This window comes from Chionomys nivalis, chromosome 7 (genome assembly GCF_950005125.1).
Source record: "Chionomys nivalis chromosome 7, mChiNiv1.1, whole genome shotgun sequence".
In the NCBI taxonomy this organism is placed as follows: domain Eukaryota; kingdom Metazoa; phylum Chordata; class Mammalia; order Rodentia; family Cricetidae; genus Chionomys; species Chionomys nivalis.
The window spans coordinates 88073404-88099669 of record NC_080092.1 but is presented as its reverse complement, the minus strand read 5'-3'; the positions used below and the strand labels follow the sequence as shown (position 1 = coordinate 88099669).

At 44.0% G+C, this 26266-nt stretch overlaps 1 protein-coding gene and 1 pseudogene across 1 annotated transcript; one reads left to right on the top strand and one right to left on the bottom strand.

Annotated features, from left to right (window-relative positions):
* Positions 1–279: 279 nt before the first annotated feature.
* On the bottom strand, positions 280–26266 carry Psmd12 (proteasome 26S subunit, non-ATPase 12). The gene is made up of 11 exons (XM_057775503.1): positions 26069–26266; positions 18955–19014; positions 18740–18868; positions 18100–18207; positions 15387–15491; positions 11242–11391; positions 11020–11154; positions 10186–10298; positions 7887–8061; positions 5740–5817; positions 280–3738 (listed from the first exon to the last, which is right to left on the bottom strand). The coding sequence occupies exons 1-11, from the start codon at positions 26174–26176 to the stop codon at positions 3529–3531; spliced, it is 1371 nt and encodes a 456-aa protein (XP_057631486.1). The 5' UTR covers positions 26177–26266; the 3' UTR covers positions 280–3528.
* Positions 11758–12589, top strand: LOC130877873 (ran guanine nucleotide release factor-like; annotated as a pseudogene).

Here is a 26266-nt window from a genome sequence, read left to right as displayed (position 1 = left end):
GAAATAAAGGGGCTGGAGAGACGGTTCAGTAATTGCTTTTCCAGAAGACCCACTTGGTTCTCAGGATAAACTCCTCTAACTCCAATCCATGGGATCTGCTTCTGTGAGCACCCACATTCATGTGAAGTCATCTCTCTCTCTCTCTCTCTCTCTCTCTCTCTCTCTCTCTCTCTCACACACACACACACACACACAATCTTTAGAAAGTACAGATGAAAATCATATGATTTGCTTTATATATTAAGAACTGAACTGAGAAGAGAACTTTTAAGTATGAGTTTATTCTCTGGGTTTTCTTAAAAATCCACAAGTTAGTGTTTTTATTGCTGCTGTATCCAGAAGTTGAACAAACTTAAATATGTACTTTTATATATTTACTACCCAAGATATAACTATGGCTTTCATTTTTGGTTTTTCGAGACAGGATTTCTTTGTAGCTGTGGAGCCTATCTTGGAACTAGCTCTGTAGATCAGGCTGGCCTTGAATTCACGGAGATCCACCAGCCTCTACCTCCCGAGCACTGGGATTAAAGGCGTGCGCCACCACCACCCAGCTCGTAACTATGATTTTTGAAGATCATATTTTTCAATGACTAGATAATAATCACATATTAATTGAAGGTTGTGACTACAGAAACAGCTATTAGACTCTAAAATAAAAACCTGAACTATATGAAAACACGAACTGACTCATTAAAGACGTTAGAGGAAGTGACAGCAACCCTGCTATAGTGTGCTCATATTTAAACTAAAACGCTTTGCGTTTTTGAGACAGGGTTTCTCTGTAGCCTTGGCTGTCCTAGAATTCACTCTGTAGACAAGCTAGACTCTGGACCAATATAGAAGGGATTTAGATTCTGAACAACTAAAACTGAAAACCATTTTTTTAAACATTTGTGTGCATGTGCCACAGTGTGTGTTGTCAGATGACTTGAAAGACTCAGTTCTCGGGGCTGGAGAGACGGCTCAGCGGTTAAGAGCACTGGCTGCTCTTTCAGAGGTTCTGAGTTCAATTCCCAGCAACCACATGGTGGCTCACAGCCATCTATAATGAGATCTGGTGTCCTCTTCTGGCCTGTAGGCACACATGGAAGGAATGTTGTAAACATAATAAAATAAATAAATCTTAAAAAAAAAGACTCAGTTCTCTCCTTCTACCATGTGTGGCCTGTCCAAAATCTCAAATTTTGATGACCTTCTGCTAATGAACTTTTTTTAAACTGGTAACTGCTTACTATTTGACAGAAAGCTGCAAGTCATGTAAGAGCAGCTTACCAATTTTTAGTTACAAACGGTGCCAAATTGTCACACATAGCTGGCCAGCTGAGGGTTGGCAAGGCTTTCAGTGTTGAGTACCTCCAGACAGATGAAGCTAGATGTCATCAACCAGTTCCAACTTGCTGATGAGAGTCAGCAATGCGAAGTGATTTACAGCCGTTTCACGCAAATGAAAACTAAAGCCAGTACCTTAGTGCTGCATAGTAGGAGCTTAGTAGGCTCCTGGAGTCTCTCAAATTGCCAATTTTGCTTTATAAAAGATAAATGACATAAGATATTGACATTACCAAAGCATTAATTTCCCAAGAACTAATCAGATTACTTTGGTATGTGACACAATGACTCAGGACAGAAATACCACAGAGAACCCACAACTGTCCTTAACTGTGGGATCATGAAATAGGACAATCTGGTGACCATAAATGGGATATGACGAGAAATGCCATAACTAGAGTATGTTTTTCTAATTTGGACTTTTTAAAAAACCATGTCATAATTCCTTCATAAAAAAAAAAACTTTCTAACACTGTTTCATTTTTCTATTTTCTCTGAAATAAAAAAAACTTCCAAAAATTGCTTATACTAATTCATCTCAGATGTTGACAGTAAAACTACTTTTGTCTCAATGCTATTAAAAAAAAACCCTTAAACCATAATGTTTACTGAGGGTGGCCTTAAGCCTTTCCGTCATTCTAAAGTAATAAAAAGCAATTAGATTATCTAGAACCAGGTCATGGAACTGAAGATCCTACAGAGATAATGAATTTGGAATGTTAAGGACAGAACCAGACATGAAGCCTGGAAGCAGCTACACAAGAGTGACATTTCGTGGGACCTGTCTGGTGGCACAGGCCTATAATCCTTGGCCAGTTTATGCAGGATTCCAAGTTCAAGGATTGCTGGGCTAGAGTGAGCTAAAGGCTAGCCCGAACAACTTAGTGAGACTCTGTCCACACACAAAAAGGTGAAAACCTAAGGCCAGAGTTATAGTTCATGGGTAAGCACTTACCACACGTGTGAGGCTCTGGGCTGAACTTCAGGTGCAACAAAAAGACGTAGGTGCCAAACTTTTTTTTTTTTTTTTTTGGTTTTTCGAGACAGGGTTTCTCTGTAGCTTTGGTGCCTGTCCTGGAACTAGCTCTTGTAGACCAGGCTGGCCTCGAACTCACAGAGATCCGCCTGCCTCTGCCTCCCGAGTGCTGGGATTAAAGGCGTGCGCCACCACCGCCCGGCGGTGCCAAACTTAAGTTCATACAAAGGAAGTGCGGGGAAAGGATGAAGAGCCCTACCACAAAGCACCACCAAGATAACTAACAGGAAACGGCCTGTGCCAATGTGGCTTCATCTCCTTGGTTAAAAACTGGTCAAGCTGGGCTTAAGAGTGCACACCTGAAGCCTAGCTCCTGGGAGGTGGAGGCAGCAGGAAAATTGGGAGTCTAAGGTCATCAACCATGACACATCTAATTTCAGGTCAGCCTAGACTACATAAGACCACCTCAAAACAAACCTGAAAGCAAACAAGTAGGAGGGGCACAGTATAATCAAAGTACAGTGATTGACATTTGATTATGGGATTGGAGATGAAGCTGAGCTGTGTAGTGCTTGCTTAGCATGCTAGCCCAGGGTTCAATTGCAGCACCAGCAATCCTAGTATTTACGGAGGAGAGGAAGGAGAGGCCTAAGCTCACGGTCTTCATCCTCTACCACAGAGTGAAGGCTGAGGGACAGAACTCTTATTTGTGTTCTGTGAGAGGACTCCAAATGCACTTTGGCCATACTTCCTGCCATAGTACCAAAACACAAAGTACATCTCCATGCACAAGATCCTTCCATGTTCTATGTTGGTTTTTATTCTAGTAAGTCATCAACAGCTATGACACGATTATTTATAAACATTTGTTAAATCACCATCCCTCCAAGCAGAGGCAACTTCAGGAGCCAACACACACCCTATTTTTATTGCCATGTAGTTGTCAGGTGAATAAAAACAGATGGCAGGAACTTACTCAAGTGAGCTGAGACACAAACCTTTCGTCTTCAGACACTGAAAATGTGGAACATCTTTCTACCAATTGCAAAGCAGAGTTAACATAAAACCAGGGAGAGGAAAAGGCAGAGGGGGCTCAAACACATTCACTATCTTAAAATTTTAGAAAAAAGCGAAGAGTAAGAAAAAACCAGCATATACACCATGAAAACAGTCTTTCTTTTTAATGACCCCAACTGTGTCTTTTCTAAAAGCATCCAGCCTCACTGTAGGTTGTGTATCATCTCCTCCTTGGCTATGAGGTGTGTCGTTTTGTTAACCAGAGACATCAGCGAGTTCAGTTTCTGAGACCAGTCATTTAATAAATTATTTGGATCCTTGGGTCTCTGGAAGTTGATGACTCCAGCCAACCTGTCTACTTTAGCAAAGATGGTCTTGTTAACGACTAGATTCGAGAGGAACGCCTCTGACTCCTGTGAGAGACAAACAAACTGGATCAAAATGGATAATAGAGAGACATCTGAAAATTCTTCACCATAAATACACAGGCCAAGGTCACTGACAATCCGTTACCAACTGCTGACTGTAATGACTACTTACAACACCTGATCATCTACCACGTGAACCCTTAGATGTGCTGACAGCTTCTAGCACTAGGGAGGTCTGATGTAGGTGGGTCTTCTCTCTATGTGTTACTTTCAGTGGTTAATAAAAAGACTGCCTTGGGCCGGGTGGTGGTGGCGCACGCCTTTAATCCCAGCACTCGGGAGGCAGAGGCAGGCGGATCTCTGTGAGTTCGAGGCCAGCCTGGTCTACAAGAGCTAGTTCCAGGACAGGCTCCAAAACCACAGAGAAACCCTGTCTCGAAAAACCAAAAAAAAAAAAAAAAAAAAAAGACTGCCTTGGCCTTTGATAGGACAGCAGCTTAGATAGGTGGAGTAGACAGAACAGAATGCTGGGAAGAAGGCAATGAGGCAAACGCGATGGACGTAGGTTAGAATCTTCCCAGTAAGCCACCACCTCATGGTGCTACACACATTAATAGAAATGGGTTAATCAAGATGTGAGAGTTAGGCAGTAAGAGGCTAGAGCTAATGGACCAGACAGTGTTTAAATGAATACAGTTTGTGTATTGTTATTTCGGGGCATAAGCTAGCCAGGTGGCTGGGAGCCAGGCGGCAGGAACGCAGCCTGCTGTTCCTTCTACAGAGGTCGAGGCAAGATCAGGAGTTGGAGAGCAGTCTCCAACAACAGAAATGTGGTATATTTCTGCGTGCGCGTGTGCACACACAGACACACACAGATACACACGTCTCCAGAGCCAGGGCCGAGTCTAAATGTGACCCTGCAGATTTAATCCTGGTGGTAATAATAGGGAAAATGGCTGGCACCAACAATGAACTAGCTCCTCCCCCTTACAGTCCTTCCCTCCATTTTTCTCTACAGCACTGAGGAGTCACACGTAAGGCCTCTTCCAGGCCAGGCACACACTCCACTAATGAGCTGGATCCTGACCTACAGTTACCTCTTCAAGGCTTTATGGTATAGTTGTTTCCAGAATGCTAGGTGAGAACACGTGCTTTGCCACTAGGCAACTACAAGGCCACAGACAAATGATGCTACTCTGGCGTCCTCTTCTAAAAGAACTGACAGGCCAGTCAAGAGGGAAGCCTTTCAATTCTGACATGTGCTGGCTCTTCTTTTTCAGATGAATTATTACAATAGCCACTTTGCTATGACAGAAATGGCTTCTGGGGCTATTAATCCTACATCTTTCTTCGTTTCAAAAGCAGGGCCCCATGTATGCCAGGCTGGCCTCAAACTATGTAGCAAAGGGAGGCAATAAACTCCAGATTCTCCTGTTCCCCAAGTGCCAGGATTACAGGCATGCCACCTCCTGCATCTTTTTGTGCTATCAACATACACACAAATGTGACCACAATTACTCCCCCAATAAACCCTGGAGCCATTTCAGCGAATTCAGTCAAGTCTTCCTCACAAATGTTCTCCATGTAGTCTGTCTTTGTGGCCCTCCTAACATTCTCCCCTCCCCCCCTTTTTTTTGAGACAGGGTTTCTGTGTAGCCCCAGCTGTCCTGGAACTTGCTCTTTAGACCAGGCTGGCCTTGAACTCACAGAGATCCACCTGTTTTTGCCTCCCCAGGGCTGGGATTAAAGGCGTGCGCCACCTCTGCCTGGCTCCAACATTCTTATTAGACTTCCAGACCAAATATTAATGTAATTTTGGCTATATTTTGGTATTTGAGATAGCTGGGACACTTTAAACTACCTAAATTTAAAATGAAATAGAAAAGCCTGGGGCACTGGTGCATGTCTCCAGCACCTGGGAAAATGAGGTAGGAAGAAGGAGAGAGAATATAGGGAGTTGGAAGCCAGTCCGAGGTGAGAATCCATCTAATCAAGTAGAGCGACAGTAGTGACTGACACACCACAGACGACACACCCAGTACTCACATCCACAGAGAGGTCCAGAAGCTGTGCCATCCTTTTCATTGTTATCCGAGTGTAGTACTTGGCCATAATCCTGATGTTCTGTCAGAGGACACACACAACAGCCGTCAGTAGGGCTGAAAATCCAGCTGCTTACATATCCAGGTAAGTTTACTGGCAACATGGGACTCAGAGCTTCTGCTTTTCCCATAGCTCCCCCGTTAGAAAGAAGCTGGTTCTAAATGTCCTAAGAAACACTGAACCCTGAGGTAAAGATTGGCTTCTGGCCGGGCGGTGGTGGCGCACACCGTTAATCCCAGCACTCGGGAGGCAGAGGCAGGCGGATCTCTGTGAGTTCGAGGCCAGCCTGGTCTACAAGAGCTAGCTCCAGGACAGGCTCCAAAACCACAGAGAAACCCTGTCTCAAAAAACCAACAACAACAAAAAAAGATTGGCTTCTGTAGTTATTTGTGAACTTAGTATTTTACTGATTGATCATTCACTTATTGAGACAGTGTCTCATTCATTCATTTATTGAGATAGCACAGCCTTGGCAGTTCTGGAACTCCATGAAGACCAAGATGACCTGTATAATAGAATTTTGCCTCAAAACAAAACTTAAATACTTGAATTAATGACACTAATAGTTTAGATGCTATCTATAATCCTAGCATCTGGGAGGTGGAATCCAGATCTACTATATAGTGACTTGGAAGGCCAGTCCAGGCTACACCAGACCCTATCTCCAACAACAAACACAAAAGAAATTACATTTTCTAGGGGCTGGAGAGATGGCTCAGCGGTTAAGAGCACTGGCTGCTCTTCCAGAGGTCCTGAGTTCAATTCCCAGCAACCACATGGTGGCTCACAGCCATCTACAGTGAGATCTGGTGCCCTCTTCTGGCCTGCAGGCACACATGGAAGGAATGTTATATATATATATATAATAAATATTTTTAAAAATGGCATTTTTTACTTTCTATGGGAAATGGTGAAGTTAGACAAAGATTCTCTTATTATAAACACCACTGTCCTTTACAAAACACCAAGACTCACGGGGAGAAGTGAACTATGAAGCAGGCATCTCTGCTGTCCATCAAATCTAAAAGTAACACGAGCCTCTGGGAAGCCTGAGGTGCTCTATATTCTCAGCTCTACCCTTCCTTTACCCTTTGAACACAATCAATGGCCTGATTCATTGAGAGTCTCTTATAGCACAGGCTGATCCTAGTACCTCTTCCTCTCCCATACTGGAATTACAGGTGTGAGCCACCACGCCTGCCTTTAAAATTTTGGATTTTAAAACTGGGCAGTGATGGCACACTCCTTTAATCCCAGTACTCAGGAGGCAGAGGCAGGGGGATCTCTGAGTTTGAAATCAGCCTGGTCTACAGAGCAAGTTCTGGGACAATCAGGGCTATTCAGAGAAACCCTGTCTCAAAAACAACAACAATAACAAACAAAAATATTTTGGACTCCTGTGGGATTCTCCCAGAATGAACTGCTCATAGCTAGTTACCTGTTCTGTTTCTTCCTCTTTTTGAGAAAAGGTTTCACTGAGTATTCCTGACTAGTCTAATCTAGCTATATATCAAAGACTGAACTCAAATTCATGGCAGTCCTTCTGCCTCAGCTTCTAGAGTGTTGGAATTACAGGAGTGCAGGATTGGGTTACTACACCTGACTAGTTATCTGCTCTGTAAACAAACAAACAAACAAAAAAGAAAAAAGGCAGAAAAACAGACAAGCAGGATAAGATAAACTCTGGCTCGCACTGGAAAGACTGAACACCTGAAACAGGTTGCTATCTCTACTACAGTCCTGAAGCAAAGAGCTAAGAACGCAGGGTCTGATGTTTTCTTCTGGCCTCCACAGGAGTTGCCTGTGAAATACATACAAAATAAAGATTAAATAATAAAAAAAGCTTATCGATGGGCCTGGTGGCTCAAACTTGAAATCCTAGTATATGGGAGGTGGAGGCAGAAGGATCAGTGCAAATTCAAGGTCACCCTGGCCTGAATTCTTCCTCATCATCATCAGGGCTGCCTGAGACCTTGTTTCCATACCCCCTTCAACAAAAAGTAGAAGTGGTCTATGTTCAAATTCTTCCACTCTTAGTTCTAAGACAACCCAAAAGGTAAGCTGAGAGCCAGTCGACTCCTGATTCTTACATGTTCCACGACTCTGTTCTTCAAGTCTTTCCACCTTTTTTCACCTTCTTCTGTAGAGCTGAAAACGTCAGTTGCCGGGGTCTCAGGAGAACCCTTCCGTAGCTCCACCCCATAGTCCTCGACCAGCGTGGACCAGCGCATCAGCTCCATTGTGGTAAAAAGCTTCAGTAGATCCCTGCAAAGTGCAGCACCGCAGTCTTTCAGATCTGCCTAATAGGCTCAGTGGTGTTAATCCCGAGTCGCAGGTCTAAGCAAGTGCTCTCCAACCAGAAACTTCTTTATCACATTTATTACTTGTGTGTGCACGTGTGTGAGGGTGCACGCATTCCACGGTGCACGAGTATGTTAGAAGACAATCTGTGGGAGTTGGTTCTCCTTCCACCATGTGCTTCTGGGAGTGAGCCAAGGCTGCCAGGCTCAGAAGCACCTTTACTAAGTCATCTTGCAGGCCCCAAACCCCAAACTTTCTGAGTGCAGCCATGTCATAAGTGAAAAATTTGTGGCCTCACAGATTTGAATGTAGCCTGAAAAGTCTAAAATGTTAAACTTGTGACCAAGTATAAGAAAGTGAGTCATCTGGCGGGTGGCAGCACACACCTTTAATACCAGCACTCGTGAGGTAAAGATCTCTGAGTTGGAGGCCAGTTTGAGTTGAGTTCCAGGACACCAAAACTACACAAAGAAACTCTGTCTTAAAAAACAAAACAACCCAACAAGAATAAAAAAGCAGGACCCCCCCACCCCCCAAATATGAGTTCTCATAGGAAACATCGTGATTCAGAACTAGGAACAATGATGAGACAGTCACAATTCTATCTTCTGATGGTTAAACTAAAAAGTTAAAATCTAGCCGGGCGGTGGTGGCGCACGCCTTTAATCCCAGCACTTGGGAGGCAGAGGCAGGCGGATCTCTGTGAGTTCGAGACCAGCCTGGTTTACAAGAGCTAGTTCCAGGACAGGCTCCAAAGCCACAGAGAAACCCTGTCTCGAAAAACCAAAAAAAAAAAAGTTAAAATCTAGCCGGGTGGTGGTGGCGCACGCCTTTAATCCCAGCACTCGGGAGGCAGAGGCAGGCGGATCTCTGTGAGTTCGAGACCAGCCTGGTCTACAAGAGCTAGTTCCAGGACAGGCTCCAAAACCACAGAGAAACCCTGTCTCGAAAAACCAAAAAAAAAAAAAAAACAAAAAACAAAAAACAAAAAAAAAAAAAAAAAAAAAAAGAGCTAGTTCCAGGACAGGCTCCAAAACCACAGAGAAACCCTGTCTCGAAAAACCAAAAAAAAAAAACAAACAAACAAAAAAAAAAGTTAAAATCTAATTATCTTCTGGCAACCTGTGTAAGGTATAGATGAAACATTCATGAACTTCATTCAGGCTTAGGCCCCAATCTAAAACAGCAAGTGCACATGCAAAGATTTCAAAATCTGAAAAACATTTCATGTCAAGCATTTCATGTAAGAGTCTCAGCTTGATCAATGACAGATTAAAACTAGCTAAACAAAATAATCCAAGTTTTTAAAAATTTATTTTATGTACATTGGTGTGAAGTTGTCAGATTCCCTGGAACTGGAGTTACAGACAGTTGTGAGCTGCCATGTGGGTGCTGGAAATTGAACCCAGGTCCTATAGAAGTGCTCTTAACCACTAAGCCCCAAAAATTCAATTCTTGCTACTTTTATTTAGTAAACCATTTGTCAATTATTATGCTATCCCCTGTAGCCTGAAGAGCACCCTTCTATCAAGTATGTTTTCCTTACTGAACTGTCAGTCTCTGAGACAGCTGTAAGCACACTGGTCAAACAAAGAAGGAAAATAGCTCTTTAAACAAAAGCCCATCTGCCAGATACGGTGGCACACACCTTTAGCCCCAGCACTCAGGAGGCAGAGGCAGGCAGATCTCTCTGAGTTTGAGGCCAGCCTGGTCTACAGAGTGAGTTCAAGGACAGGTACAAAAAAAAAAAAAAAAAAAGGCAGCCTATTACTTGAAAAGAAACATGTCTGCTTACATATGATATGCTCCAAATGGACACACTCTTGAGAATCATGATGTCCAGGCCATTACTGCTAAACCCTTTAAAGATGAATATTAACTAAAAGCTACTAAGCCAGGTTTGGGGAAGGACTCCCACTAGCGGAGGAACTGAGTGTCAAGCAGGCCAGACTCTCACTACATTAGTGTTTGCAGCAGCACTAACTCCACAGTACCACACTGAATTGTTTTCTCTAATCTAGCAGCAGCCATGTGCACAGGTGGAGGTAAGCATCTTGAGTGGATTTTTACAGCGACACCCGCACTTACTTGTATTTGGGAATTTCTTCCAGCTTCTTGTCACTACTTATCCGGTGAACCAAATCTGACTGCTCATTGTCAAAAGGAGCCAGGATGACATACAGAACAACGCTTTTCAGAGCCTAAGAAAGTGGTAAGCAACAGTTCATGTGTAAGTGGAGACATAATGGGAGTGAGCACAAAGTGAAGCCTGAGAGTTCTTTGTTCTAATTTATTTTAAACTCAAATAGCCTTAGAAGGGGTCAGGCATGGTAGGGCACGCTTTTTAATCCTAGTACTCAGGAAGCAGGGGCAGGTGGACCTGTAAGTTTGGTCTACATAGGAAGTTTCAGATCCTGCCTTTAAAAAAAAAAAATAAGAAGAAATTAAAAGTCCTACAAGGAAGCTGGGTAGTGTGGAACATGCCTTTAATCCCAGCACTTGAGAGGCAGGGACAGGTGGATCTTTGTGAGTGTGAGGCCAGCCTGGGCTACAGAGCGAGTTCCAGGACAGGCTCCAAAGCTAAAGGAACACCGCCCCCCCCAAAAAAAATATTAAAAAAATAAAGAAAACCAAGAACTTCCCCAAAGTCACTGCTGTCCTTAACCCACTGGACACGTTAAGCAGTTTTATCATCCCATCTAGTCTGACACAACAAACAGAAAGCAGCGCCAGAGGGCACAGCACATTATTATGGCAGTTACAGTGATGTGAAAACAGGCCAAAATGTAAGTTATCCTTCTCTTTTCTTTCTCATGCCAGGAATCAAACCGAGGACCTTTGCCCGCCAGGCAAGGGTTCAGCCTGAGCTGCACTCCAGCCTTGAAGCTATTCCAGCATCAGTGTCCTCGCTCGCCTCCTTACCTGCTGCCACTTCTCACTCTCGGCCTGAATGCAGGGCGTGTCATAGATGGCTCTGTAGTGTTTACAAATCGACAGATAGGACCCCTCGTGCTGGTCCAGCTGAATCATTAAGTTATAGTACTTCAATTTTAATTTCTGAAAGAAGTTGACAAAATAGGTTAGGCTTTGGGCTTCTAGCAAAACACTTCGAATGCAAATACACCGTGCGGAGACAATGCTCACCTCTGTATTTTCTTCCTGGAAAAATTTGGTGTTAATTTTTTTGCTAATGATCTGTGTGCGAATATAATCCTTCACAGCTAGGCAGAGTCTCATCTGCTCCAGAATAAACTCCACTCTCTCCTTCTTCTCCATGGACCCATAGGTTTCCACCTAGCAGAGCAATTCCTCAGGTAAGTTTCAGTTACTTAGTGGATATTAAAATATTTAGACAGGTCAAATATTAACTCTTCATATTTGTACAATGTTGGCGATTATACAAAAAGCAAGTTAGGGAACTGGAGACATAGCTCAGCAATAAAAAGTGCTTGATATTCTTCCACAGGACCCGAGTTCCGAATCCAGCAGCCACGTCAGGTGCCTCACGACCACTTCTAACTCCAGGTTCAGGGAATTTGATGTCTTCTTTTAGATTCCAGGAGCACTATGCGCACACACAAAATGGTATTTTCAAGACAAAGTCTCACTATATAGCTCTGGCTGTCCCACAACCCATTATGTAGACCAGGCTAGCCTCAAACTCAAGAGATCAAACTGTCTTTGCCTCCCAAATACTGGTATTAAAGATGTGTACCACTGAGTAGGCCGGGAGGAGGCGGTGGCTGCTCCGGAACCCCAGAGGAAGAGATGCCTCAAAGGCCTATATAGGTTTCTTTAAAACCTCGCTAATGTCCAGACTCGAGTCCCAGATCTATGGAGCCCACCAGAAACTGTTCACTGTTCAGAGGCGCCTTCTCGGCCATCCTCCCGCCTGGGGCCATTGATGTGAGCGACCTCCGACCGGTCCCGGACAACCAAGAAGTTTTCTGCCATCCCGTGACCGACCAGAGTCTGATCGTGGAACTTCTGGAGCTGCAGGCCCACGTGCGGGGCGAAGCGGCTGCGCGGTACCATTTTGAGGATGTTGGCGCGGTGAAGGGGCTAGGGCCGTGCACATGTTATCTGTGCAGCCTCTCTGTTTGGAGAACTTATCCCTGAGGGGCAGCTGTCAAGATGCCTGGTTCCTTTCTGGCAAGCAGCAGGTAGCTAAAGAAAACCAGCAGGTAGCAAAGGATGTCACACTACATCAGGCCTTGCTTCGGCTGCCCCAGTACCAGACTGACCTCTTGCTCACCTTCAATCAGCCCCCCACTAACAGCAGGTCTCTTGGCCCTGAAAATCTGTCATGTTCACCTTGGAGCCTGGGTAACTTTGAACAACTGGTGACTAGTTTGACTCTTCACGATCCCAACATCTTTGGTCCCCAGTAAAGATGGTGGAACATAACTGCTGCTGAGGACTCAGGGACCCAGCTCTAAGAGGGGGAGTTTCTTTCTGCTTCCTCCCTGGACATAAACATAAGACACCTCCTTTGCGGAAATAAACTTGCTTTAAAACAAACAAACAAAAAAAGGTTTGTGTACCACTATATCAGACAAAATAAATCTTTTTTTTGATTTTTTTTAAAAAAATATTTATTTATTTATTATGTATACAATATTCTTTCTGTGTGTATGCCTGAAGGCCAGAAGAGGGCACCAGACCTCATTACAGATGGTTGTGAGCCATCATGTGGTTGCTGGGAATTGAACTCAGGACCTTTGGAAGAGCAGGCAATGCTCTTAACCGCTGAGCCATCTCTCCAGCCCCCCCCCCTTTTTTTTTGATTTTTGAGACAGGGTTTCTCCATAACTTTTTGGTTCCTGTCCTGGAACTAGCTCTTGTAGACTAGGCTGGCCTCGAACTCACAGAGATCCGCCTGCCTCTGCCTCCCGAGTGCTGGGATTAAAGGCGTGCGCCACCACCGCCTGGCAGCAAAATAAATCTTTAAGACAAGCGAATTCTTGGAGTTTGCCCCTACTGGTGTAAGATCCCATAAATGTTAATATACATAAGGGTTTGCAGAACCACGATGGCAATGAAGACCCAAACCCACTCATGTTAATCCTTTATAGTCACAAGGTTTCTTTACTCTTAAGGCCTGGCAAACAAATGGTCTGTTTTCATCACAGGTCTGTCATGTAAAGAATGCCAAATATAGCTAGGCAGTGGTGGTGCATGACTTTAAAAAAATTATTCATGTACTTTTATTTTATGTACATTCCTGTTTTGTCTGCATGTACGTCTATGTGAGGGTGTCAAATCTCCTGTAGTTGGAGTTACAGACCTCTGTGAGCTGCCATGTGGGTTCTGGGAATTAAATCTGGGTCCTTTGGGAGATCTGCCAGTGCTCTTAACCGCTGAACCACCTCTCCAGCCCTGGTGGTACACGTCTTTAATCCCAGTACTTGAGAGGCAGATGTTGTAGGGTATTTGATAGCACTGGGAAACTCAAGACAGTGTTAATAAATCCTTGGATCAGGGGGTGGAGCCCAGAGACTAACTGACAAGAATTAGCCACAGAGAGTAAGAAGGAGTCAAGGAGATGGATAAAGACACACAGGAAGTAGTAGGGAGGGACTAGGGAGATTTTCCAGTTTTTTGGTCTGGAACAGGTAGAGAAACTTGATTGCTGGGCCTCTGGTTGAAAAAAAAAAGGGGGGGGGGGTCAGCTGTTTGCTCCTCTACTGTCTTTTTGATCTACCAAGTTTTCACCCCAATATCCAACTCCTGAGTCTTTACTGGTATCAGAACAATTTAGATAAAACAACAGGCAGAGGCAGGCAGATCTTTTTTTGTGATTCCAAAACCAGAGTTCCAGGCCAGCCTGGGTCCTAGTTCTAGAACACAAGGCTACACAAAGAAACCCCGTCTCAGAAAACAAAGCAAACAAAATAGAATGACAAATATGAGAGAGCCAGGTAATCCCAGCACCCAGGAGGTAGACAGGTGGAGCTATTTTTGTTTGTTTGTTTGATTTTTGGAGACAGGGTTTCTCTGTAGCTTTGGAGCCTGTCCTGGAACTAGCTCTTGTAGACCAGGCTGGCCTCAAACTCACAGAGATCCGCCTGCCTCTGCCTCCCGAGTGCTGGGATTAAAGGCGTGCGCCACCATCGCCCAGCAATAGGTGGATCTTGGTAGACCTGGACAAGCCTAGTCTACAGTGATAGTCCCAGGGCTACACAGAGACACTGTTTTGAAAAACAGGAATAATAAAAATTGTGTGAGAAAGTTCCTGGGATGGAGTATATAAAGCAGTGGTTTTCAACCTTGCTAAAGATGCGACCCTTTAACACAGTTCCTCAAGTTGTGGTGACCCCAACCATAAATTTATTTTTGTTGCTAGTTCACAACTGTCATTTTGCTGCTGTTGTGAGTCATACTGTGAATTTCTGATATGCAGGATATCTGACACGCAAACCTGTGAAAGGACTGCTTGAGCCCCCAAATGGGTCACAACCCCTAGGTGGAGAACCACTGATATAAAGGCTCTAGAATTTGCAGGAAAAAAAGATCAGAGAACGAAGACAATGCAGGGCACTAGCCCTTTCAGTAAAGTCACGTTTCCCTTACGTTAGCCCACTGGAAAATGAACTCAACTAGAATGTCAGAATAACCTGTTTAACCTAATGGGCAGCCTCTGACAGACCCCAGTGAGTCTGAGTTCACAAAAGCAACTTAGAATTTTTGAGCACATTCATGTACCATTTTCTGGTGTGAGACTCCATGGCTTGAGAATGCGTAGCACTCTAAAGAGGATAGTGTATATATCCACTCTATCAGTAGCTCTCTCAAGAGGACAGTATATATATCCACTCTATCAGTTTGTGCCTTTAAAGAGCCTGGAGAACACAGCATCAAATCAGGGTCCAGCACGCCAGGGAGACACTTGTCACCAAGCTCTCAAGACCTCCAGATCTGCCAATTTTCCTTTGTTAAACCATTTTGGTCTAGAAATTTACCTGTAATCAATCATTCACTAAGTATAAAACCAAAAATTTTAATAGCAGATTCCTAAGGCATCTAAGTAAGCAGTGCATTTACTTAAATTCTAAACAGAACTCAAATAAGTCTGCAAAAACTAAGGTCAATTGTTGATGCTAACTTTTCTTCAAACTGTGTCTAGCAGGTTAGCTTGTAAAATTTAGTTTCAGGAACACACTGTGCTGTGTGCATGCTTACTCTTGGTGACTCAGCAAAAAGAAGCAATGATGCGTTAAAATCAGCCACTTCCACAAGAAAATACTGCCAACTCAGCATAAAATTTACACACTCCCGAAAGCCCTTACCTGTAACTCTTGAAGGATGGAAGCAGCCTCTTTCACATCACCATTTTGTTCCTTTATAGTTGCTAAGGTTTTAGTCAGTCGCGCACGCTCAATTTCGACATAAATCTACAAATGGAAAACGATAGTCTCAAACTCCTCCAGAAACATGTTCACATTTAAAAGGCAGAACTGCACCATCAGGACTATTAGCTACACCCTGCTGCACAGTTCACTATTCACACACACTCTGAGAATCTCTCATCACACACAGACAGAGCAGGATGCAGAAAATACCTTTATAAAACATTATCCAGCCAGGCGATGGTGGCGCACGCCTTTAATCCCAGCACTCGGGAGGCAGAGGCAGGCAGATCTCTGTGAGTTCAAGACCAGCCTGGTCTACAGAGCTAGTTCCAGGACAGGCTCCAAAGCCACAGAGAAACCCTGTCTCGAAAAACCAAAAAAACCAAAAAAACAAAACAAAACAAAAAAAATTATCCAAGGTTGGAGAGATGGCTCATGGGCTCAGAATCTAATGCTATACTGAAGGACTGCAGTTTAGAGTAGAGCACCTATATCAGGTGGCTCACAAAAGCCTATAACCTCAGTTCCAAGGGATCCAATATTCATTTCTGACCCCTGTGGGCATTTTTGTATATACCCCAACATATATAAAGTAAAATAACTTTTCAAAAAATCTGTATTTTTCAGTTTTTGGTGTGCAAAGTCCTTCTGTATGTGTTGCTTTCATTGGTTAGTAAATAAAACTGTTTCAGCCAGTGGCTTAGCAGAGTAGAGTAGGGTGGGAATTCCAAGCAGAGATGGAGGAGAAAGAAGGCGGAGTCAGGGAAAAGCCATGTAGCCCACAGGAGATAGATGCACTGGAGCCTTGCTGGTAAGCCACAGCCCTATGGCGATACACAGATTAACAGAAATAGGTTAGTTTAGAATATAAGAGCTAGCTAGCAATACACTTAAGCTATTGGCCAAACAGTACTGCACTGAGTGATTATTATATGGTTTCTGAGTGATTATTTTAGGTCTGGGCAGCCGGGAACAAACAAGCAGCCTCCACCAACAAATTTTGCTTTGGAAAAGTAAATACAAAATTATTGTGTTTAGGCCGGGCGTGGTGGCTCACGCCTTTAATCCCAGCACTCGGGAGGCAGAGGCAGGCGGATCTCTGTGAGTTCGAGACCAGCCTGGTCTACAAGAGCTAGTTCCAGGACAGGCTCCAAAACCACAGAGAAACCCTGTCTCGAAAAACCAAAAAAAAAAAAAAATTATTGTGTTTACTAAATAAGAAGGTGAACCCAAAGAAAAACATATAGGCATCCTCCTGAATATTAACCTTCATCAGGCGATGAAAGGAGACAGAGACAGAGACCCACATTGGAGCACCAGACTGAAATCTCAAGGTCCAAATCAGGAGCAGAAGGAGAGAGAGCACTAGCAAGGAACGCAGGACCGCGAGGGGTGCACCCACACACTGAGACAGTGGGGATGTTCTATCGGGAACTCACCAAGGCCAGCTGGCCTGGGTCTGAAAAAGCATGGGATAAAACCGGACTCGCTGAACATAGCGGACAATGAGGACTACTGAGAACTCAAGAACAATGGCAATGGGTTTTTGATCCTACTGCACGTACTGGCTTTGTGGGAGCCTAGGCAGTTTGGATGCTCACCTTACTAGACCTGGATGGAGGTGGGTGGTCCTTGGACCTCCCACAGGGCAGGGAACCCTGATTGCTCTTCGGGATGATGAGGGAGGGGGACTTGATTGGGGGAGGGGGAGGGAAATGGGAGGTGGTGGCGGGGAGGAGGCAGAAATCTTTAATAAATAAATAAATAAATAAAAATAAAAAAAATTTTTGTGTTTAACATGTAATAGGATCACAAGTTGTATTAATGACACAAAAACCAGAAATTGGCTTTAAAAGATTTGTAAGAGCTGGACAGTGATGGCACACACCTTTAATCTCAGCACTTGGGAAGTAGAGGCAGGTGATCTCTGTAAGTTCTATGTCAGTCTATTACAGAGGAAGTTCCAGTATAACCAGGGCTGCATAGGGAAATCTTGTCTTGTAAGGTCAACATCAGAATTCTATCAAGGCTCTAAAATAGATTCATCCTTTGTTTTGGATGTTGTGGACTGAACTAAAGTTCTCATCTACACAAAGTGTGTGCACTCCCCCCCCAAAAATACCAAAACAAACCAACTAATTCTAGCTGGACACGGCAGCATACCCTTTTAATCTCAGCACAGTCTGAAGCAGGTGGATCTCTTCTCTGAGTTCAAGACAACTCAAGGCTGCACAGTGAGATTCTGTCTCAAAACAAATAAAACCTACCAATCCCTAGAAATTATGTGAAACAACAGCACTACATAAATGTATTTCATTTATGGAAAGTTACTAAAAGTGGGCATACAACGTTAACAGTGGTTGAAGTGATAGCATTTTGTTTATTCCTTAAAAAATATAAAACATAGCCTGGCATGGTGGCACACACCTTCGACTCTAGAATTTGGTAGGCAGAGGTAGGAAGATATCTAGGAGTTTGAGGCTAGCCTTGTCTACACAGAGAGTCTGAGGTTAGCCAGGACTACAGAGAAGATCTGGTCATAAAACAAAAGGAAAACCAACAAAATCACCATACAAATATACTTACACGCAATATAGAAGCACATCACCCTCACTAACAGCAGGAAGAAGTCACCCAGCACAAAACTTACCTTTCCTTCCGTAACCATCCGTAGAGTATCAATCAGTCGCAGCTTGACAGGGAGGTCTGTGATCTCCTCTATGTAAGTACAGCACTGCTGAACCATTTTTGCAACAGCCTAATAAAATACAACAAACCACTCGTAATTGAAATTTATTCTTCAAACAGAATTTTTTTTTGTTTTGAGAAAGGGTCTCCCTATGGAGTTCTGGCTGGTCTGACACTCTCTTTGTAGACCAGGCTAGCCTCAAACTACTAGAGATCCATCTGCCTCTACATCTCTCCTAGTGCTGAAACACCATGTCCATCTTGAGGAGAAAAGTTCCATAGCTAAATCCCAGTAGAATTTCAAACTACGTCTAGAATATATTAGAAAATTGTAGGTTAAATGAAATTTCAATGAATTCAGAGATTAGTTTCCTCAAAATCTTTAAATGCAAACATACTATTTGGAAACTTTTATATTTATTATTTATGTGTGTGAGCTTCTGTGCCATGGCCCATATGTGGAGGCTGGGAGACAGCTTGCAGGAGTCAGGCCCTCCTTCCACCACGTGGGTCTTGGGGTCAGGCAGCAGCAGGAGCCTTTACCCACTGAGCCATTTCTCTAGCCCCAGTCTTCTGTGGTTTTAAAGCATTCAGGAACTCACTTGTTTTAACTGACTCCGCCGTTTTGACAAAAGCATAATATTTTCATTAAGTAAGTCCCATTCTTTAGCCTCATAACACATTTTCACTACAGCAACCAAGATGCGGGATGTGGACACCATATCAGAGGCCTGCAAGAAAGAAAAGATATCCTAAGTAAATGGGGCAGCATCAAAAGAATCACTGGTAACTGTGTTCTGCTTTACTATCTACTCACAGTTCGGGTCTGCTTTTCCAGAGAGAGAAGAGTTTCAATGACTTCTTGAAGCCGTCCTTCCTGAAACAAGAGAAAGCAATGAACAATGAAAACATCACCAATACAAACCCAGCACCTGACCAGAGCTTTTGAGAAAGTTAAATCAATGTCCGTTCTGAATGGGGAATGTCATCCATTACTGCTTGTTTTGTTTTTCTCCATTTGAGAAAGGCTTGCTTCTTCAGGGGAGTTACGGATCCCCAGTCAGGACCCACGAGCTGCTTCCCTTCTTCCCTCTGAGTGCAAGTTTATCTAGGTAAGTGTTCTACCACTGAGCTACATTCCCAGCACAGTATACAAGTTTTTCTTTTGTTCCCCTTTTATCCCTCTCTCTTGTTTCCCATTTATTCATTTGTGGTTTTCCAAGACAAGGTTTCTCTGCGTAGCCTCAGCTGTCTTGGAACTTGCTCTAGACCAGGTTGATCTTAAACTCACAGAAACTGCCTGCCTCTGTCTCCTGAATGCTGGGATTAAATAGGTATGTGTCACCATCATCTGGATGTTTAATTTTAGTGGCAGGGTCTCATGTAGTCTGGGCTGGGACTCAAACTCATTATGCAACCAAGGAAGACCTTGAATTCCTACTCCCTTGCTTCCACAGTTATAGATACACATAAACACATCTGGTTTATATGATATTAGGGGCAGAACCAAGACCCCCAGAATGTGAGGCAAGCATTCTACCAACTGAGCTACCACTCCAGACTCACAAACTTCTTTAAGATGTAAAGAAGCCCAAGAAAAACTGAACCTGTAACTACAATGCTGTCTCATCTGAGAAAAACACCGAGTCTTTGTTTTGCATTTTAATTTGTCAACTCACAGTGGTGCTACCTGTTTATCTTGTTCTGTACAGAACTCTTAGCTGGTAGGACACTGAACAGTGTAAATAGAAGAATAAATGTTTTGAAGACAACACTCACAAACTAGCCTGAAAGTCATGCTCTTAAGGAAAGACTCAACCAGACTAAATATACCTTGCTGAGAGATGGGAGGAGGGACAGTGAGCTAGACAGGCAAGTGGCAGAATAGAAAGGAAGGCTCAGAGTAGAGAGGATTCCAAGTATGAGGCTAGTCTGGGCAATTTAGCAAGACCTTGTCTCAAGAAGGGCCAGGGGTGTGGCTTAGTGACAGAATATTTCTCTGACTGCACAAAGCCCTGAGCTTGTGCCCGTAGCACCTCACCCACTGTTATTCTAGTGACAGTCATAGACAATTCATAAATGTTGTTCCCTCCCCAACACCCACTTAACAGCTTTTATGACCTACGAATAAATGTTTGGATTTTGTCATATTTTTCAAGATAACTTGTAAAACACACACACAGAGAACATATATATATAAAAAACACAGATCACACACACACTTTGCTGGGAGTCTAGGGGATGGGCTAGGAATTGACGACATTCAATTCAATAGTATACATTGAGCAAATATTTTACCACTGAACTACAATCCCAGTCTAACCACAGCACAGATTATGGACTGTACAGACTTAATAAAATCTGGAACATGTAGCTGGGCGGTGGTGGTGCATGCCTTTAATCCCAGCACTTGGGTGACAGAGGCAGCAGATCTCTCTGAGTTTGAGGCCAGCCTGGTCTACAGAGTGAGTTCCAGGACAGCAAGAATATTACACAGAGAACCCTGTCTGGAAAAACCAAAACTGGAACGTGATTATAACATGTTCTAACAATGCTTTTAAACAAAAGGGAGATCCAGTTCGGGAAGCCCACTGGGCCCATGTTCTCCAGTGAGTCACAAAAGATAAGGATCAGTGCTAGGAAGTCAACTGCAAATTTGACTGTCACCGAGATGGAGGTTTAGAGACTTGACTGGCCATAGAGGTATCAGCAGAACCAGCACCTAGGCTTTGCTCATCCTGGTCCCCCACTCCCTCCAAGCACACCCCTTCCCTCGTGCTCTGACGGCTGTGCTTTGTTCAAAGTACCCTCTAAGAAAATAAAGTGGAAAAAAGGTTAAAATGCTAAACATCCTTTCTTTACTAAGACAGCTGTCACTGTAATCAGGTGGCGTGGAGAGGAACACATGGCACTCTACTCAGAAGCAGGGCCTACGTGGGAGGGAGTCACACTGTCACAGACCATGTGCTCCATGACCAACATCAAAGGTCATCTTCTTAGAAAGGAGTTCTTGGCTACTGTTGCCTGAAATCACCTGTCACTCAATACCTCATTTAATACTGACCCTTCCAGCACTGCTTGGCAATAACCCTGAACTATATTCTAATGGTTATCGTCTTTGTAACCTCACTGCAATCTTAACTCTGGAATTGCTGTTTACCATGGTAGTTCACCGTGAAGCTTCATCAGCCAAACACGTACTATGACTTTTAGAGATACCATTGTTGTTTTTTGAGACAGTCTAACTGTGCAGACCAAGCTACCCTCAAACCTGCACTGATCCTCCTGTTCTGGTTTCCAACATGCCAAGCTTACAGGTGAGAGCCGTCATGCTTAGTGTTCTATTGCTGTGGGACACCAAGACCAGGAAAACACTTATGAGAGAAAGCATTTAATTGCGGCTTGCTTGCAGTTTCAGAGGCTTATTAGTTCATTATCATCATGGTAGGAGCATGCTGACATGTAAGCAAGTGCTGGAGCAGCAGCTGAGAGCTACACCCTGGTCCACAGAAAGTGAGAGAGACTTGGAATTGGCTTTCTGAAACCTCAAAGCTCACCCCTGGCAACACACTTTTACCAGCTAGGCCACACCTCCTAGTCCTTCTATTTCTTTCAAATAGTTCTACTCCTTGGTGACTAAACATTCCAATAAGAGTCTCTGGGGACCATTCTTATTCAAACTGCCACATTCAGCTTGAAGATAACTTTTCATTCCTTAAATAATAGTGATTAGTGTACATTTCCTACCTACCAAGGGGTCTCTGAGTTCCCCTAGGCCTGGACCCTTGTTTAATTGTCGCTTCCCTTATATCATCTTGTACATGACATATGTTAAAACTATTCAGAAGGTCTTAATGGCTTACAATTCTTGACTGTCACAATAAGAAACACAGCTCCTGAAATGCCCCCTCTTCCAGAGAGCCTCTCAACTCAAAGGAAGTTAGATGGTAAAACCATCCTACACCCGGTGTTAGAACATGTGACTTGTGTGACTCATTTTCCTCACTTTCCTTGTACATGAGGTAATGTCTACAGGTTTGTTTAATGTCACTAAGTGCTGGGCATCTGTAGGTTCTGTAAGTTTGCCTCCATTAATCTGAGAGATCCAATCTGTTAATGGTTTGCTAAACAACCTAAACAAGGAACTAATACAAAGTTCTCACAAATTGTTGACTTTCAAAGCCTTTCAGGATCTGTTCTTTAAAGGGCTCTTCTGTTTAAACTGTTAACAACCATTAAGCTGTTCTACACCTCATGTACTTCTTATTGCTAATATTCACTTAGGAAGAAGCTGCAGGTGACTGAAAAAAAAAAAAGGAAAGAAAAAGTCTGGAGGGATAGATAGGAGAAACAAAGACTATAGAATACAATGTAAGACTGTAAACAGCCTCTAAATAACCCACAGTCCAGAAAGTCCTCTGCACTATCAACTGCTGAACTCAGAGGCCTTCAGACTGAGTTAACACAAGGGGAAGGGTCAACTAATGCCAGGAGGCTCTTTATCATTTACCTCTTTTTAATTCTGCTCTGGCCCTCAGGTGCCATTCCAGAAGCGTCAGAAGGGAATGGATTAGTGTAGGATGTGGAGCCAGACTGCTGGTTCTACATTTTAGTCATAACACCGTATAATCCCGGGAAAAACAAAACACTCCACAACTCGGACCCTCACCTTCTCTTAGGGTTGGTGCATGATTAAATCACTAGCTACAAAGACAAGCCACAGCAGTGTGAGCATCTTGATCATCACAGCTGACATCTTTCTAGTCCGACAGAGCAATATCACAGGCACAGCTGCCCGTCTGCTGGGTGTCTTAGAATGTAGATGCAAAATTGTTCTAGGTCATGTCTGCAGGAGATCCAAAATGGAATGACTAGGACTGGCAATTTTACCACTCAGGCTTAGACTTCAGTCTGCCCTTTTGTTTTTCAAGACAGGGTTTCTCTGTGTAAACAGCTCTGGCTGTCCTATAACTCACTCTGTAGACCAGGTTGACCTCTAACTCATAGAGATCCGCCTGCCTCTGCCTCACAAGTGCTAGAATTAAAGGTGCGTGTGCCACCACCTAGCCAGTCTCTCCTCTCCTCCTTTCTCTCCCTCCCTCCCCCTCTCTCTCTCTTTTAACGTGTAATGGTGTGAAGGTGTGAGATCACCCCAGAACTGGATTTACAGACACTTATGAGCTGCCATGTGGGCACTAGGAACTGAACCCGGGTCCTTTGGAAGAGCAGTCAGTGCTCTAAACTGCCAGGCAATCTCTCCAGCCCCCATCTGTCTTTTTAAGGCTTCTGCCAAATGTGGTTTTCACATCAGATATATTTATATTATTCTTCCTAATAAGATTTAAATTCTTAGCTGGGCGATGGTGGCGCACGCCTTTAATCCCAGCACTCGGGAGGCAGAGGCAGGCGGATCTCTGTGAGTTCGAGACCAGCCTGGTCTACAGAGCTAGTTCCAGGACAGGCTCCAAAGCCACAGAGAAACCCTGTCTCGGAAAAAAAAAAAAAAAAAAAAAGATTTAAATTCTTAAAACTGAAACAAACAATGTCTGAAGGAAATTAAGCACAGAACTAATGACCCCTTATCAGGAAATGAGATACAGTAAAAACAGGTAACTATACTTGTTGCCAGACGACCTGAGCTTGATCAGCTCTGATAAGCCACAATTTAAAGTCTTGCCACAAATGAAAAGAACAACACTTTCTTCATAGTTATTGAGCTAAAAATAAAACAACATATGCTAAAATGTTCCATGCATTCCAAAGTAGAACCATAACATTAAAGGCTCAGTGGCAAGAGTACTTGCCTAACACACAGGTCCCAGGGTTTAATCCACAGCCCTGGAAAGGGGCAGAGAGGAAAAAAAGGAAAAAACAAAACAAAACAAAAACAGGCTAAAAACCTTAAAAAGAGAGTGGTGGCACATGCCTTTAATCCTAGCACTTGGGAGGCAAAGGCAGGCGACTCTCTGTGAGTTCTGGTCTACAAGTGAATTTCAGGACAGACAGGGCTGCACAAAGAAAGCCTGTCTTAAAAAGCAAAACAACAAAAACATTAAAAACTGATACAGCTCAGTGATAGAGTCTCGCCTAGCATGCCCTGGGTTCAGTCTCTAGCCCCTCCCCAAACCAACACAACTCACATGCATACCTTGTTTTGCTTGACAAACACATAGTCTTAAAAGTTAAACACTAAGCTGGGCGGTGGTGGCGCACGCCTTTAATCCCAGCACTTGGGAGGCAGAGGCAGGCGGATCTCTGTGAGTTCGAGACCAGCCTGGTCTACAAGAGCTAGTTCCAGGACAGGCTCCAAAACCACAGAGAAACCCTGTCTCGAAAAACCAAAAAAAAAAAAAAAAAAAAAAAAAAAAGTTAAACACTACACAAACCCCCAGAATTCCAATGGTTTACATTTTAGTTACTTTAAGAGGCCCAAATAGTCTTTGACCACAACCAGAACTCAACAGGAAGGCATCTGGCACTTGAGTTTGCAGCTGTGGCATACAGAATAGGAATGGCCTTTTCAGGCAACACTCTCTACATCTCCTTCCTGCCTGAGCCTTCCCAGTGCTGGGATTCTATGTGTGGTGTCATCCTTTCTAAAGTGAATGATGCCTCTCCTGCCGGGAACACCACTGTTCTACTGCCTTCAAGGTGGACATTCAGGAGATGACTTTGGCCAGCAGGTGTGTTTTAATTCTTCAGCTCATCGGTTCAAGTAGCATTTTAAGACAGATATTAGCGTTCAGTTCCTCAGCATTAAAAGATTTCACATAAAAATCCCTATTCCTGGGGCTGGAAAGATGGTTCAGCAGTTCTCTTCAGAAAGACCTGGGTTTGAGTCTCAGCATGCATGTGGGGTTTCACAACAGATGTACAAACACACACACAGGCAAAACACTCATACACATAAAATTAAAAAAAAGGTAAAATTCCCTCGAAAACAGCACTGTCAATCGGCTTTGTGAAGATACTGCATTCTGTACCTATGTATTAAGCTCCTAAGGACCAAATAAACAACCTTTACATGGAGTAAATTCCTGGTGACTTTAACACTGACCTGTAGTAGGAATTTAAGGAGTTCTAATCTTTAGTAATAACCAACAACTTATCTAATGAGCAAATCTAGTTTTGAATCCCTGATTCTGGCTACTACTAACTATAACCTCGGGCAAAATAATTTCAGTCCTGGCTTCCTTATGTACAAAATGAGATCTAAAATGTTTGCCTGATACATAGCATAGTGTGTGGAAATGTTTGGGTCAAGGTATGTTCTCATTCCACGAGAGGTTGGACGGTGTATCTCAATGGCAGAGCATTTGCCTAGCGTGCAAGACTCTTGAGTTCGATCCCTGGCACAAAACACCTTCACTTTCTGCCCTGTCAGGCTCTTTTAATACCCGCTTGTCTTTCCTATACTGTCCTGAAACGACTCTTCGCTTTCATTACCTTACTGAAACCCAATGTGCTCCAGTGACTCTCGCTTGGATGGCTTGGGGTCCTGGGTCCATTTGTACTACGACTTTCCTGGTTCTCCTGGCCAAAGACCAGGCACACTGCCATGATTATAAACGATTTAAGGACGTAAACTGATTGGGCCACAATAACATTACAACCAAACTCTCTGATACAGCCTGAACCTCAGAACTGACTAAATCAAAGGTTACTTAGCGTCCCAAGAAACGGCAGGCACTAAAACTGGGCGTCAAGTTCGATGGGAAAGAGGCGACCAGCTCTCTCGGGCTTGGGGACATTCGGGTTGCGGGGACTCCCGAGCGGACAGACCCGGGGTCTTCCACTCAAGCAGGTCCAGCCCGAGCTAGGAAGGCACCAGAGATGCGCGCTCCAGCCCGCGGGCCCCCTGAGGCCTAAGCAGACTCCACGCCGTGACTCAGCCCCTGGCGCCCGCCAACAGCCGGCCGGCCTCCCCTCACCTTGGCCAGCTTCTCGCACTCGGGCAGGCGCTGATCCACCGTGGCGCTGTAGTCCACCTCCATCTTCACGATGCGCCCATCGGCCCGCTCTGAGCCGCCGTCCGCCATGGTCTCTACCTAAACGTTCCCTGCTGTACCCCAGCTTCGGCCACCACTCGTCACTCACACCGGAAGCCGCCCGCACTTCCACTCAGGCAG